The sequence below is a fragment of the Squalius cephalus genome, assembly GCF_949319135.1.
Source record: "Squalius cephalus genome assembly, chromosome: 6".
Classification (NCBI taxonomy): domain Eukaryota; kingdom Metazoa; phylum Chordata; class Actinopteri; order Cypriniformes; family Leuciscidae; genus Squalius; species Squalius cephalus.
The window spans coordinates 34691263-34708592 of NC_137127.1; the positions used below are offsets into that span (position 1 = coordinate 34691263).

General features: G+C 44.4%; 1 protein-coding gene across 1 annotated transcript; it reads left to right on the forward strand.

Moving 5' to 3' along the window:
* Positions 1–9747: 9747 nt before the first annotated feature.
* Positions 9748–12383, forward strand: LOC307160267 (uncharacterized protein). The gene is made up of 2 exons (XM_079874226.1): positions 9748–10342; positions 10690–12383. Exons 1-2 carry the CDS (start codon positions 9837–9839, stop codon positions 12098–12100), a joined length of 1917 nt encoding a protein of 638 aa, XP_079730352.1. The 5' UTR covers positions 9748–9836; the 3' UTR covers positions 12101–12383.
* The last annotated feature ends 4947 nt before the right edge of the window (positions 12384–17330 follow it).

Consider the following 17330-nt stretch of genomic DNA (forward strand, 5'->3'; position numbering starts at 1 on the left):
CAACAAGAAGTTAAAGTAGTGAGAATAGTTGGAAAAGTATGAATGGTTTTAATTAACATGAATTTCATAAAACAAAGTTGATTAACATCACTAAAGTATAAAAGATGTGGAACATTTAAAGTTTTTTTTTTTAAAAACTGACTCTAAAACTGAAGTGTGTGTGTGTGTGTGTGTGTGTGTCGAACAGCGTCCGCGCCTCTCTCTCTCTCTTTCTCACGCACGCACGCACGCGCACACACACACACACTTCAGTTTTAAAGCCGGTAGCAAGTTTTAAAAACTCGTGGTGGATGTAATGGATTTGCCTTCTCGTCGGTTGTTTGACATGGATTTTAACCAAGGTTCAACAAAAGGTAGGCTCTAAATTATTCCTGTTGCTGGTGTATAATGGGTGTGTCGTTGCGGCTCCAACCAACCAACTCGCGTAGTTTTCAGTCAGTGGACTGTCATTGGCAGGCGAGAGCTAGCTATGAAGCATATTTTATTTCAGTTGTACATGTAGCTTTATATTACGGGCTGTGAATTAAGATATCATACAAGCCTGCTCTATTCAGCGCTTGTTACTGGATAAATTGTTGATTATGGCTCGAAAAGTGTTTTTGTCTAGTTTGTGAAGTAGTATCGCTAGCTTAAGGCTACCGCTAGCTATTATTGGATGTTAAAGATTCAAAGCCATCTCCACCATCATTTTCCCCCGAGAGTATGCCATTCTTCAAACCTAACAAAAGCAATCACTGTGAAAAATGTACGTGTGTGTCTGAGGTGATTTAATTGCTACATCATAACCCCGTAACTCCAGCGCGGCAATACTTTGATGGTCGGTTAGAACAAGGCAGAGTGCCGTAACTTCACGGCAGTGCACCCGTAACTTCATTCGAGTGTTCAGGAGCAGCGAGAAACGCAGGCATAAAGCCGTAACTGACGTTACGGGCTTCTACCATAGTTTCCCCTTGGCTTTTTGAAGTTACGGCAAAAACATAATCTTATTCCACCCAAAAAACAATCGAATTGAAACTTGATGTTTGTCTACATGATAAAACTTATGTTTATTGTCCTAAAAATTACAATAACTCATTTTCGCCAAAAATTGAAGTTACGACCTTTTGCCTTAGTGCGGCAGAAGTGATCAAGGGCTTAGGACGTTCCAATTCAGCCCATTGCAGTTTCCGCCAGTAGTGGGCACTCGTGCAACGTATGCAATGGGTCACCGTGATTTTGCCAAGTAAGACATGTTTCTGGATCAACATATTTTGTTGATCCTGGAATAACATTCCTGCCCCAAACTTTAGTCCTAACCCTACCCCTACCCCTAAACCTAACCCTACCCAAACTTTTCCCTAAAATCAGAGGACACTGATGTTGAAGCACCTCACCCTGGTTTTAAGCCTAAACTTGACATAAACTGTAAACTTGGAAAGTTGTTCCAGGATCAACAAAGATGTTGATCCAGGAACATGTGGTACTTGGTGAAATCACGTTCACCGTATGCAATGACGTACATCTGAGTGAACGAGACGAAGGGAAGTTAGCGAGTGAAGGGCATGACAATTTTGGACTGGAATGCAGCCTTAGAAGGATCCTTCAACTTGGGACAGCCTTCGTCGCGCCGCTGTGACGCAATCGGCCTTCAAATGCGCCCTCTGGAGGATGCAGCCTCTGAATTGGGACACAGCTTTATTGTCCCAAAAACTAAATTTCCCATAATATATTCTACCATAATATAATATATTCTACACAAAACTACATTCCCAACCGAATATATAAAGGACACCAGGAAAGGCTGCGCCCTTTTAATTCCAAGCTGCAGTCATGCATCCCGGCGGAACCACGGGTAAATACACATTCAAACAAACTTAAATAAAATGTCAAACCCCTTTTTTTGGTTGTGGTTTCATTTACTTACTAGCATGCACTCTAGAAACAAATGGTTATTGGCTTTGTCGCTCTTTGAGGTTTAATGCGCACTAAAGAGACAATGTAGCACCTCCAGTTCCGATGTTTGGGTAAATGTTTAAAGAAACAAAATAATTACATAGAAATGTATAAATAAACAGACAAAAAATATCCCTTAGAGCAAACGAAATATCAATTTCTCATTAAAAAAAAAAAAGAAATTGTAAACTTGAACCATTCAAATGAAATGTTCATTCAGTGTGGCCTTAGCCATCACAGGCCTAATGGTTAGAGAGTCAGACTTGTAACCCAAAGGTCATGTGTTTGAGTATGTGACACCATACTTGGCTACAGTACCTCATGTCACTTTCACGTCATTGCTTGAAGACATAAGGATCCGATGAATCGGTTTTTGAACCGGTTCATTGAAACGAACTGTCACTACTATTCTGACCAAATAAATATTACAGTGGCAAAAGACTCATTATGTTCAGCTCTTTTAACTAAATCACAGTCGACATAGGTGGCGTGTTTTGCTTATGCTTGTGTGGCAGCTTTAACTGGAGGTGCACTAAAAGGTTTAGTAAATTCTTCTTAACCTATACGTTAGCATGGATAAACAGACCACAGAATAAGGTGGTGTAAGAATTGAGAAATTAGGAAATGCCAGACAGTCTGTTTGAAGAGTGACCAGACCCTGAGAGGACAAAGGACCTCTCTGGAAATTACCATTTGAACTCACCATGTGAGAGGCAAAGTCTCACCTCAGAACACATCTCTCCCCCTCTAACTGACTTTGACATTATTTTCATTAAAGAGTTAAAAGGAATAGTCAAACATTCGCTCACAATTAATGATCCACAGATATCATTAAAACCGTTTCATTTATGGAGTCAGATGAAATAACGAGAGAATACATATTCAAATGTATTGCATTTAATCAAAAAATACTTTGCCTCGAGAAAAGGACAGTAACATGTTAAGACCTTCCGCGCTGGTCGGACGCCGGTTTTGGGCCGATCGAGCTGCTACAAAGTTACCGACTACCCCACCCAGGGGCCTATTTCCAGGGAAATGCCCTTCAGACTAGAGCAAGGCTCACAGGTTCATTACAGCCGAGTCAGGTATCAGACATGGGTTGAGTATAAATAGAAAACTTGATTTTCCATCAAATAAAATATCCAATTTTATTTAACACACAAAACACCAACAAATGAAAGAAATCAAATTCACACAAATGACACATGGACGTTACCACTTCATAATTGGGTACTGGCACTCCTAGACAGGAAGGACACAGCAATCATACTTGCACACTCACACCAGGGCACGCCACACCTCACTGGGAGCACAGCATTCAGGCGAATAACCCACCACCACACCACACCACAGGGAGACGCTTATCCTCTGCAGCTGGCCACCCCCAATTCTGAAGGAAAAATAAAACAAAGAATGACAACACACACGCTCAATCAATTATTTAAAAAAAACATTAATCAGGGCGACATGTGTTTCACAACGCAGTTGCAAAGAGTTCACTATGTCAGTTCGGCCCATCTGATCGAGGTGCCGTGTCTGGCCACCACGACAACCAATTTTCTAATGGATGGAAACAGGCAGAAGCAGCCAACAATATTACTAAAAGAGACACATTCAATAGGACAACCTTAAGTCGATCACAATAATAAATAAAACACACAAACAGCTTAATCTCAAACAGGGCCTGAAGTTAACTTTTTTGTTAACAAAAGAATGAACTTTATCACAATATGCTAATTTTTTTAGAAGGACCTGTATGTTCCGAAACACTCAAACTGCGCTGCTTTCACAGATGCTTTCTTTACTCCAGTAATGTGCCGCCACATTTTTAGCTAAAATCCAACGAAACATACAACTTCGTTTGAATGTCAAAGAACAGTTGCAAAAAAAAACCACAAAAAAAAAAAAAAAAAACCTTCGCCCCTTTAGTTACTGTTGCTATGTCCGACAAGCTACACCGCGCTCACGCCAAACCATGATGTCACGCAATGAAAAACACATCGCGCAGCAAAGAGGACACTGACAACACGCTGACAGACAAGACAGTCCAGGTTACTTTTGATATTAAACAAAGTCTCAACGTTAAAATTTGGTCATTTTTAAAGAAATTTAGACAATACCGTTTTGTGGCTCTGTAATGTATCTTGACAGATCGCTGTGGTGCCTCAAGTTAAAGCTGCTCGTGAACCGATCATCTCTTCCTTCTAGTTAATTTATAGCATCAAATAAACATGAATGAACATAAGAAGGAATGTAGTTTTAACTGCGGAAAGATGTCAGTAGGCTTACTCAGTAGTCAGTACACTCCGTTTTTTCAAGTTCAAATCCTCCAACGTTGAACTCTCCTGACTGCTTTGTCGGACAAAAAAAAGGCGGATTCTTCTTCTACATGTACGTTTGTTTGTGTGGAAAGCCCGCTTTTATTAAGCAACTGTAGGAAGGCATTCGGAAATGTCAACAGGATGAGTGCATCAGCGCGCACGGAGAAACAAGCGCACTTAACATAGGCGCGCATGCACATGTTTGGTTGTCACGGCTACATAAACAAATTTGAAATTTGCGCACACAGGAAGACAGATGTTATGGTAAAATTTTACATGCATTTTAATCACAAAAACGAACGTTTGCATCAAGTGAAAGCATCAGGCACATTGGCTAACGTTACCTACATAATAAGCTGTTTTAAATTTAAAATGTTCAATGCCTTATCGCGCTGATGTGACCGAGCCCGACCCGAACCCGAACATAATTTCTAAATATCTGTCCGAACCCGGCCCGGCCCGTCGGGTACCGACGGGTCCCGTCGGGCTCAGGTCGGGTATCCATCCTCTAGTCCAGACCCATCTGAAGTTTGCCAATGACCATCTGGATGATCCAGAGGAGGAATGGGAGAAGGTCATGTGGTCTGATGAGACAGAAATAGAGCTTTTTGGTCTAAACTCCACTCGCCATGTTTGGAGGAAGAAGAAGGATGAGTACAACCCCAAGAACACCATCCCAACCATGAAGCATGGAGGTGGAAACATCATTCTTTGGGGATGCTTTTCTGCAAAGGGGACAGGACGACTGCACCGTATTGAGGGGAGGATGGATGGGGTCATGTATCGCGAGATCTTGGCCAACAACCTCCTTCCCTCAGTAAGAGCATTGAAGATGGGTCGTGGCTGGGTCTTCCAGCATGGCTACGACCCGAAACACACAGCCAGGGCAACTAAGGAGTGGCTCCGTAAGAAGCATCCTAGCCTAGCCAGTCTCCAGACCTGAACCCAATAGAAAATCTTTGGAGGGAGATCAAAGTCCATATTGCCCAGCGACAGCCCTGAAGAATCTGGAGAAGACAAACCTGAAGAATCTGGAGAAGTTCTGTATGGAGGAGTGGGACAAAATCCCTGCTGCAGTGTGTGCAAACCTGGGGCCGTATTTACAAAGCATTTTATCTTACCACTATGAGTACTCCTAAATCGCACTAAAAGATTTTAGCTAGGAGTTTTCTCTTAAAAGTTATTCACAACGCCTTTCAGACCTACTCTTAGTAAAGAAAAATGACAACTCCTAAACTAAGAGTGAGTCTTCGTTGCTATGGATGACGTCATTACTCATGCACGAGCTTGGCTGAAGTGACCACTTTGATTGGCTGATGATTGTAACGCAGGAATGATTCCTAACACCTCCCCTACGATGATGAGTGACAGGTGACAGGTCTGAGAATGCGTGCGCTACACAAGTAGTGCGAAGGACGGAAGATGATGAATAACTGAATAAATAGCCTAAATGAATAAAGAGTAAGGCAAAACAAATAGCCTATAGCCTAATGAAACATATGGATTGATGCAATATCTTTGCAACATTATTGAATTAATCTGTCACTATATGCCTCTGCCTACGTTTGCAAAGAGAAGAACATTTTAATTTGATTCACAATGATACGTTACAATTAGTTTACATGCAATGAGTAGCCTAGTTTTGGTTGTTGTTGGTGGCGTTATTGAATCCCTAGTTATGCCTACAATGCAAAATTGTTCCCCGATTGGAAGCTCCTGTAGCCGTCGCATACGCATTTCAAAACATCGCAACGTGAAATGCCACAAAAAGCGGTTTGTGAATAGGTCTTAGTGAGTTAGGAGTCCTCTCGACTTCTTTTAAGCTGTCCCAGACTTAGGTGCTACTTTTAGGGCTAAAATGCTTCGTGAATTACTCTTAGTGAAAAAAATTAGGAGTCCTAAAGTTAGGAGTGACACGCCCATTATTTTTAGGAGTTGCTCCTAAATTCGCCAGTTAGGAGCTACTTTTAGCCTTAAAACTCTTTGTGAATACGGCCCCTGGTCAAGAACTACAGGAAACGTATGATCTCTGTAATTGCAAACAAAGGTTTCTGTACCAAATATTAAGTTCTGTTTTTCCGATGTATCAAATACTTATGTCATGCAATAAAATGCAAATTAATTACTTAAAAATCATACAATGTGATTTTCTGGATTTTTGTTTTAGATTCTGTCACTCACAGTTGAAGAGTACCTATGATGAAAATTACAGACTTCTGCATGCTTTGTAAGTGGGAAAACCTGAAAAATCGGCAGTGTATCAAATACTTGTTCTCCCCACTGTACATAAATGGACCATGGTGAATGTATTTACACAGGTTTTCAACCCTGTTTGAATATAAAACAAAAAAGTTTAATTTAAAAAAGTCCAGTGCAAACGTTTCTCCTGCTCGTCATCAGCAGCTGTCACAGTTGCTAGGCGACAAGAACAATCCTCCGTAGGCTAGACCGGTCCGAGCGCTTCAGATGCGCCCTTAGATATGAGACACAGCTGTAGTTAGCAACAATTTGTTAATATTGTGACAATAGGCCTACATTTTGTTACTTTAATTTTCAAAATAACCAGTGGTGGAATGTAAGAAACTACATACATTGTTAAGTATTCACATACAAATGTAAAGTAACCTACTGAAGTACTTTTTTTTCCCTCACAGGACAACAACACTACAAAATTATGTTATTTTACCATATGATGCATAGTTTTACATTAAACTACACAAAAGTATATAGTTTAACAACCTTGAAAATATAAAGAAGTAAAATGCATCATGCGCAGTAATGCAGTAGTAGCCTAATATAAATGCAAAAGCATCATAAAAACCCTGACAAGGAGTTTTTTTTTCCTGCAGAATACATATCTTTAGTTCTCTTACGAGAGGTCTCTCGTACTGCGTAAGATATCTTACGCTAGGGGAAAATCCTTTTTCCGCGAGATATTGAAGCCAAAAATTATCCTTAATTTTTTAATAATGCAAAACGCGTTGCGGCAGCATACAGACATAGGCGAGACAGCTCGCGCGCCTATTGGCTGCTCTGCGGCAACTGCAGCAGCCTATCGAGCGAGGCCTGGGGTGACGTCAGACCCAATGAGGGCGCTTCGCGCCCGCTGCGTCACATCCCGCCGAAACGGGCGTGCCCTAGGCCTATAAATACAGCTCGCAGGCAGCTAATATCTGATTTTTCATCCTTCAAGCGAAGCACACGCATCGCTGGAGCTGGAGAGAAGCCGCGCCGTCTGAAAAAGCCTTTCAGCGGGACGAGTCGACACTCTGAAGCCGCTGGCCGCGCCGCCTTCAGTCGCCTTCCTGCTGCGCTATCCGGCGTTATATCCTTTCAATGCTACTGTGTTTTGTGTTTGTGTGTGTGCTCGCCACCGAGACACACACTCTCATTGCACTAAAAGAGCCGGGTGTCTTTTTCAAGACGCCCCTTTCCTGAGGATCACGCAGCTCTCGCGCTCGCGGACGGCGACTGCCCTCACTGCGAGCTAGTTGTTGCCTATGGTGACTCTTAGGACTCACCTGGCATCCTTCTCCGAGACTGCTCCTCCGCCCCCCCAACCCGCAAAGCTCGCCGGTTCACCCGCTTGCCTTGCCTGCTTGGGGGACGATACCTCCCTTTGTTCGAGCCACGCAAACCGCGCCGCTCACAGGGGATGTCACGGGGCTAGCTTTCTCTCTCCCTCTGTTCGAGCCGTGCAAACTGCACCGTTCACAAGGGAGGCTGGAAGCGGACGGTCGGGGTTAGTTTTTCTTTACGTTACAAGAAAGCTACCCTGCCCCTGCGCCCCATTCATGCGTCACTCACCTGCGAAAGGAGAAAGGAGTGTTTTTAGTCCCGCCGAGGATGGACTGACCTCAATTTCTCACATTTCTCAGTTCCCTGATCAGGCGACTGGAAATATCAATATTGCAGCAAACGAGCCTGTTATTTTACAAGCACGCCTGCAAGCAAACGCCGAAGAAAACATGTTGACGCTCTCTTATATGCTCGTGCATCTGAAAGCCTTTGTGTTCCCCCCTGTGGCTCAGTGGTGGAATCTTAGGTTTTTCGCACGAGAGACCGGTGTTCGAATCCCGGTCTAATGGCAGATAAATTATGCCGCCAATGCTCGGAACAGAGCGTCAGTTCCATGAAAGGCGACTGCAGATGTGCATTTTGCAGCCAACGAGCGCGTTGTACAACCCGCTCGCCTGCACCCAAACACCGTTCCTATGGTTCCCGTGCGTCACTGGCGAAAGGAGAAGAGAGTGTTTTTAGTCCCGCTGCGGCCGGGCCGACCTCCATTTTCTCACACATTTCTCATTCCCCCCTGAAGTTCGGGCGACTGGAAATGTCAATATTGCAGTGAGCAAGCCTGTTGTAATGCACGCACGCCTGCAAACAAACGGCAGCATGTTGACGCTCTCTGTTTCTATGGCAACTTCTCGCACGTTCAGTTACTGTAATGTGACTGTTCCAGTGTATTCTGCAGTAAGCAAGTCAGCGACGCAGCACGCTTGCCTGCACACAAACGCCGCTTTTAAGGCTACCCAGATAAATCCCATAAGAGTGATTTTTCTGGTGTCCCGGCCACGGCCGATGGTGTTTTATGTGTAGAAAAAATGCCCACTGCCCAGTGCCCATTCCTACACACAAGCACAGCCCGTCACACAGGGCTCGCGCACATAAAATCGACTCAGATCGATTGCGCATTAAACGTGGTAAATGTGCCCACTACCCAGTGCCCACAAACACTACGTTCTGCATGTCTCAAGGTTTCTGTAAAAACGAAACCAACGTGCATTCGCTTCACTCAAGCGGACAATGTTTTCAGTGTGGTAAATGTGCCCGCTATCCCGCGCCCACATCCACACACAGACATGATATTTCCTACGGGACTCGCCCAGCCCTCCCTCTCTTGGTTGACCGCCGCAGAGGAGTCGAGCGCGGGCAATCTGCCCGCTGTTATCAGCGCGCCCCCTGCCTCAAATGTCATAAGCGCGATGCTTATGTTACAGCACACCGAAGCTTCTCTGTCGCTGAGCGAACGGAGCACGCTTCGTATTCAACCCCTAGCCATTCATGCAGACGCATGGGCAAAGCTGCCTGGGGTTTTCGAAGTGGGTGCTAGACATTATAAAAGGAGGCTATTCGCTGCAGTTTCGCCGGCGCCTTCGCCGCTATGCGGCGCGCGTCGAGACCACGGTGAAAACAGAAGTAACACATTTACTTCGAGCCGAAGTCGCGAAACTATTGAACAAAGGGGCCATAGAGCCTCTCTCTCAAGTTCAGAGCGAAGGAGGGCTATACAGCAGATACTTCCTGGTGCCGAAAAAAGACGGGGGTCTCAGACCCATACTAGATCTAAGGCAACTGAACAGAGTGCTTGTGAAGCGACAGTTCAGAATGCTCACGACCAGAAAAATCCTCGCACAGATTCGCCGAGGAGATTGGTTTGTGTCAATAGATCTGAAAAACGCGTATTTTCAAATACAGATAGCGTCACGTCACAGGCGATTTTTGAGATTCGCCTTCGAGGGCCAGGCATATCAGTACACAGTCCTGCCGTTCTGCTTATCCCTAGCACCCCGTACATTTACGATGTGCATGGATACAGCGCTCGCACCCCTCAGACTGCGGGGCATGCGAGTACTGAACTATTTGGACGATTGGCTGATTCTAGCTCAATCTCGCCCAGAGCTCACAGAGCACACGACCATTTTACTCGATCACCTCGAGAATTTGGGTCTCAGAGTCAATTGGGCGAAGAACTCTCTGTCCCCCAGTCAGATGATATCTTTCCTGGGCACAGAGCTGGACTCGCTGTCCATGATAGCACAGCTATCACCACAGCGCACGGTAGACATTCAGCGGGCAGCGGGCTCTTTCCGCTGCGGCGCATCTGTCCCGCTCAAGAAATTTCAGAAGATGCTAGGTCTCATGGCCTCAGCATCATCAGTGCTTCAGCTGGGCTTGCTCCGCATGCGCCCACTGCAGTTCTGGCTGAAAGCGCGAGTGCCATGCCGAGCGTGGACCTCCGGTCTGCTTCGTCTCAAGGTCAATCAGAAGTGCATCACAGCTCTGAAACCTTGGAAGGCAAACGACTGGTACCAATCAGGTGTAAGCCTGGGGACTTCCTCGAGGGTGAGGGTGGTGTCTACGGACGCATCCACCTCGGGATGGGGAGCACTGCTCGAGGGCAGACCGTTCTTCGGCCAATGGTCAGAACGGGAGAAGCTTCTGCACATAAACTGCCTCGAAATGTTGGCAGTAGACAACGCGCTGACGCGTTTCTGTCCCCAAATAAAAGGACACCATGTCCTGGTCCACTCGGACAACATGTCTGTGGTGTCCTACATAAATCGTCAGGGCGGCCTCAGGTCCGGGAACCTGCACAGGCTAGCAGAACGCCTCCTGGTATGGGCTCAGTGCAACCTGCGCTCGCTGAGAGCAGCGCACGTGCCGGGGCTCCTAAACATAGGACCAGACAGACTGTCCAGGAACAATGTTCCGGCAGGCGAATGGTCTCTACACCCACAGACAGTCCAAATGCTGTGGAAGAAATTCGGCAGAGCGGAAGTAGACCTGTTTGCGTCTCAAGAAAACGCTCACTGTCTGGAATTTTTCTCCAAGAGCAGGGACGCGCTGGCTCATGTATGGCCCCGGCGCCCGCACTATGCTTTCCCCCCCGTCTCTCTCCTGGCTCAGGTGATAGAGCGGATCAGGGAAGAAGGATGCTCAGTACTGCTCGTAGCACCGTGCTGGGAAAACCAACCTTGGTTCCCAGTTATGATGCAGCTAGCGAGCACTGCCCCGTGGCTAGTGCCAGTGAGGAGAGACCTCCTCTCCCAGGCCCACGGCTCGATTTGGCATCCTCATCCAGAATTGTGGTCCCTTCATGTTTGGGCCATCAACGGGTACCCGCTGAACTCCCAAAAGGAGTGTTAAACACGATCACGCAGGCTAGAGCTCCGTCTACGAGACGTCTCTACTCCTTGAAATGGTCAGTGTTCTCGGGCTGGTGCACAGCCCGTGGCGTGTCACCCACAGACTGTGGGGTGACGGAGGTGCTCTCCTTCCTACAAGAGCTGCTGGATAAGGGCAGGACCCCTTCCACACTCAAAGTCTATGTGGCGGCTATAGCAGCGTTCTCGAGAACAACGCTTGGTCAGTCAATAGGAAGGAACAATTTAGTCATCCGCTTCCTTAGAGGGGCTAAGCGACTGAATCCTCTCAGACCTCCCTCAGTCCCTGTACGGGACCTTTCTACGGTGCTGGAAGCCATGAAAGGTGGCCCATTCGAGCCTTTACAGACGATTGATCTGAAACACCTGTCTTTCAAGACTGTGTTTCTGCTGGCTCTCGCTTCAGTGAAGCGCATAGGGGACTTACACACGCTCTCAGTGAGTGCGACGTGCATGGAGTTTGGGCCTAATGACTCAAGAGTTATACTCAAACCTAAGCACGGTTATGTTCCAAAATCCCTCAACACACCGTTTAGGGCGCAGGTCATTTCCCTGTCAGCCCTACCGGTCCCTGATGAGGAAGGAGACGCGAGCCTCCTCTGCCCAGTCAGGGCATTAAGAGCTTATGTGTCTCACTCGTCTGTTTTCAGACAGACAGAGCAGCTCTTTGTTTCATTCAGCGGGCGTTCTAAGGGACTAGCTGCGTCGAAACAGAGCCTATCCAGATGGATAGTTGATGCTATTGCGCTAGCGTACGCTTCCAAGGGCATGCAATGCCCGTTGGCTGTGAGAGAGCGCGCTCCACGAGAAGCATGGCTTCATCGTGGGCCTGGTCAAGTGGGATTGCCTTGCAAGATATATGTATGGCGGCAGGATGGGCCTCCCCGTCTACATTTATAAGGTTTTACAACCTAGAGGTTCCCGCCCTGCAGGCCAGGCTGCTGTCGGTCTAGATAACCAGTATTGTCTGTCCTGATGCTATCAGCTCAGAATGCTGCGTCTACTGAGCACAGCTCAATGATCGACAGTGTAAAAAAAAAAAAAAAAAAAACAGCACAAAGATGTGTTTTGGGCAAACTGTATAAGACCCACATTTCCCCATCAGTTCAGGCCGTACCCCGCCCTGTCTGTATGATGTAATTCGCGTCTAAGCGACGCTGCTATACGCGGAAGAGTGCAGCTTCGCCCCTCCCTTTTCCCGGACTCCCTGTGAGTTCCCTGGGTGATTGTGCACTATATGAACCCCGGGCTTTCGCCCTTGGGTCTTTGGTGTCAGATCCCAGCACGCACGGCGTCTTGCATTGGGTCCCCTAGCGTAAGATATCTTACGCAGTACGAGAGACCTCTCGTAAGAGAACGTACTCGGTTACTAACGTAACCTCGGTTCTCTCTAGTAGAGGGAACGAGTACTGCGTATCTTGCCGTGCATGCACACGCTCTGGTTGCTTCGATGATGAAAAAACAGATATTAGCTGCCTGCAAGCTGTATTTATAGGCCTAGGCCACGCCCGTTTCGGCGGGATGTGACACAGCGGGCGCGAAGCGCCCTCATTGGGTCTGACGTCACCCCAGGCTTTGCTCGATAGGCTGCTGCAGTTGCCGCAGAGCAGCCAATAGGCGCGCGAGCTGTCTCGCCTATGTCTGTATGCTGCCGCAACGCGTTTTGCATTATTAAAAAATTAAGGATCATTTTTGGCTTCAATATCTCGCGGAAAAAGGATTTTCCCCTAGCGTAAGATATCTTACGCAGTACGAGAGACCTCTACTAGAGAGAACCGAGGTTACGTTAGTAACCGAGTACGTTTTACTCTTGATACCTTAAGTACATTAGAGTATGCAAGATAATTTTGCTTAACTAAGTTTTGAAATATATGACTGGTAGTTTTTTCCCCAATGCAGTATTAGTAGTTAAGTGAAGTAGTTAGTAGTAGTAGTAGTAAGTACTTTAGCGTAATAAAGTATCTTGATATTTATTCAACCAATTACTTTGTCATAGCTCTAGACAATTTCTTTCCCTTCTTCCCCGAAATCAGACCAGACCCCTGTACTGCAGGATAAACCTTAATATCCCAGTGCTGGAAAGGTTTTTTAACGATGAAAACACGCGTCCTGATTTTCGGCTGAGCAGGGAGGCCCTGACAGTGTTGTTGGATCTGCTGCAAAGTGAACAGCAACATGGATGGGGTGCCACATTCGAGACCCTGGTCTTTCTTTTTCCGAAACCAGCTGTCTGCAGAGGTGTCTGCCCTGGAGGAGGTTCCCATTGACCATGACTATTTCTAACAGGCAAGTAAGATAATTGTAAAGCTGCAATGCCTAAGACAAATATTGAATGAACAATAGAATGGTTTTGCATGTTGAAATATTTTATGGTATGGTTTGAGGATGTGAGTTAATTTCTTTTACTCTTTCTGAAAAAAATCTCAGTGACATGGCAGCCGTCAATTGAGTCAGCCCTGCAAACCTGTTGGCAGACAACTTAGTGGATAGTGGAAATATGCACTCACTCTGGAGACCATCCCAGATGATGTCCCACCAGCAGAGAGGCTTTCCCAGGGTCTCTATTGTGGCAGCCCATCCCGGTCCAGCAGCACCACCAGTGTCTCCCTGCTCAGCTGAATAAAAGTCTACATCATTTTTCTTATTTTATGTACTGTAAATTTAAATGTTTATGCTGATTTTTATATGTTTAACATATGTTGTAAATAGTTGGAAAAAGTAATTTTATGTAGCGTATAGAACAAATGATTTTCATTTACCAATTTTATTTAAAAAAAAAAAAAGGTATAGAAGAATTTGTTTCTTGTAGAAATTATGACTGTCATTACAAAAATAAACAATGTCCAGAACAATTAATTATCTTTTATTTACACATTTAAAGTTGCATAAAAATAAATAATGTACAGTATTTTTTTTTTCCTTTTAAAAATAAAAGTGAAACAATATATAAAAAAATATATATATATATTTCAATCATTCTCTCAAGAAGAGAAAACGGCCTGTCCATCCTCTCCCTACTCTCCTGTGCTCTCCTCGCCTCTGCCTCCCTCTGTAGTTTCATGTCTTCTCCGATCAAGTCCCAAAACTCGTCCTCTCTGTCTCGCTGCCTTTGTGCTGGTGCTCCTACCGCTGGTGCTCGTGCTGCTGGCTCCTCCTCACACATTGCTGAACTTGGCCCTGGTGTGTCCTCAGGGATGGAGGCAATAAGGACAGGGGGGTTGGTGGAATGGCTCTGTCCCAACACGTCATCCATGAGGACAAACCACTGCCAAGTTGCAGCAGTGGGTTTCCCACTCACTCCCTCTCCTGTCCCCGGACACTTGCAATGCTAATGCAGAGCAAATAAAGCATGCCTGTTAACAACAACAGCACAATACATTTAAGCAAAGATGTGTTAAACTTTCGTACTTTATATATATATTTATATATATATATATATATATATATATTTTTTTTTTTTTTTTTTTTTTTTTCCATTCAGCAGGTCACCTTCCCCAGCAGGTCCATTTTCGGTAACACTTTATTGAAGGGGTGTGCATAAGACTGACATGACACCTTCATAATCATGACAGGACACATGAGTAAAAACAAGAGTTTTTATGCATGTTTATGACAACTGTCATTAAGTGTCATTCGCTTTAATTATGACATGTTTTATTTAAATATGACATTGATTGAGATGTCTTTGTTATGACAACTTGACATAAACCAATACGTTATAACCTGTCAATGTCTTTGTCATGACAACTTGACATAAACCAATACATCATAACCTGTCATAAACATGACATAGCAGATTAATTAGTAGTTAGCTTTATGGGTTAATATTACATTAAACTGTCTTGTATTTGGTTTTGACATTGGCTGTCATGAGGCCATTATAACTGTATCATGAATATATTTCTGACCACTTTTTTTCCACAGTATTCCAGTATTAGTTATAAAATAATTTGACAGCATTAACACTTAATGACAATCTAATGACAAATTAAATTTGTACCACTAGAAAAAAAGTGGTCAGAAATATAATGTAATTGTAATGATGAGTCATCGGATTGAGAATCCATCTGCAGCTTTATTAATTCAGAGTCGAAAACAGGTACAAACAAGGTCGAGGCAGGCAGCAAACATTCACAGAACAGAGGACAGGCAAGAGGTCAGGGCAGGTAGCAAACAATCAAAATCCAAAAGACAGGCAAAGGTCGGGGCAGGCGGCAAGGAGTCAAACAACAAGAAACAGTCCGAGATCAAACACATAATATAGTCCACAGTAGAAACGCTCAGAAATGATCACCACGGCAAATCAAGACTTCGCAACGATGGTGTGTGTATGGTGTGCTTAAATAGTGTTTGTGTGTGATGAACTGCAGGTGTGTGTAATCAGTCCCAGGAATGAGAGCCTATGGGATTTGTAGTCCAAATAGCAACAGTCAATATTCTGGTGAAAGTTCCCTCTGGTGATCTTGAGGAAGCGGAGAGGAAGCCTCTCCTGTAACAGTAATGTTAACCCATAAAGCTAAGTAGTGTCTTAAGTTTGATGATTAATCTGCTATGTCATGTTTATGACATATTTATGACAGGTTATGTTGTCTTGGTAATGTCAAGTTGTAATGACAAAGAGACTGACAGGTTATGATGTATTGGTTTATGTCAAGTTGTCATAACAAAGACATCTCAAACAGTGTCATATTTGGATAAAAAATGTCATAATCGAGCGAATTACACTTCATGACAGTTGTCATAAACATGCATAAAACCTCCTTCATATTCATGACATGTGTCATGTCATGATAATGAAGGTGTCATGTCAGTCTTATGCACACCCCTTAAGTAAAGTGTTACCCCATTTTGTCCAGAATTCTCCTAAAACAAGACAAAAGGGAAACACTTATGAAAAATATTAAGACAGGAGTGCAATCTGAACATTAGTGCAACCTTAACATTACAAAATATGACACAGCAGGACATGCATACAAAATACTCCAGAAATCACATTTTGTGAATCCAAGTTTGGTTAAAACATTTGTACACATACATGACAAGACTACAAAAAAAAACAAAAAAAAAACAACGTGAAAGACTAGTGCCTTATCCACTGGGCTTTGTACAGGGTTAGGGCTAATTATAATACACAAGAGAGAACCTGGTGGAAATATTACAAATGGGTCATTGCCTTACCTCCAAGCCACACTGGCTGAGTTTTTGGCCCCTGTAAATACTGTAGGTGGTCATTTTCGGCCCTCAAATGAATTAATTGAGCTGTCTGCTCTTTGCTCCCTTAATCAAAACGAAATATTATTTATTTATTTATTTTTGCCTCAGACCACTTAACAAATGAAGCTGCACAGTGGTAACATTTGTAGTTTAAGTCAGAATATGTGAGCGGATTGGAGCGCCAACAATTTCCCCTCCGTGTAAGTGTTCAATAATCACTCTGCTCCTGGGGCCGTATTCACAAAGCATTTTATCTTACCACTAGGAGTACTCCTAAATCGCACTAAAAGATTTTAGCTAGGAGTTTTCTCTTAAAAGTTATTCACAACGACTTTCAGACCTACTCTTAGTAAAGAAAAATGACATCTCCTAAACTAAGAGTGAAGGCTTGTTCGACTTCATGCAGCTCTGCGCAGACCGATCGGCGGCTGACTTAAAGCAGTGCATGCCGGTTAGAAATTTTGTCCGACTTGATACAGCGCCTACACCACGTGACTGTGACGTATGCCATCAAAGTACCGCGAGAGCGATTCGAGAGTAGCCGGAGAACTCAGCCAGCGCAGCTTCTCAAGAGCAGCTGCACGAGGGCTGATGACGACACAGCTGTTCCACGATTGGCCGGATTCACTGCATGACAACGATCACGTGTGTTTCGTGTTTATTCCTGGTTTATTCGAACACCTTTAGTTCCTCTAAAGCTCTCAAATCAGTTTTTTATAACAGTAAACACTCTTTTCATGTCGTTGCAATGTTATATTGTGTCATGTTTATCAAATTAAAACTGATTAAAAAACGTAGACTCCACTTCATTGAATAGTAGCTTATGTTGAACTTTATTCTTGTTCAAACAGACGCTGTATGAAGCAGTACATAAAGTATTGAATGAAAATGTCTCTGAAACATCTATTATTTGGCA

Bases quoted from the DNA above. Each gene is read 5' to 3' on its own strand.
- LOC307160267 (XM_079874226.1), top strand. From the start codon at position 9,837: ATGTGCATGGATACAGCGCTCGCACCCCTCAGACTGCGGGGCATGCGA. The intron at 10,343-10,689 runs GTACCAATCAGG...CGCTGAGAGCAG, and splicing joins CCTTGGAAGGCAAACGACTG to CGCACGTGCCGGGGCTCCTA.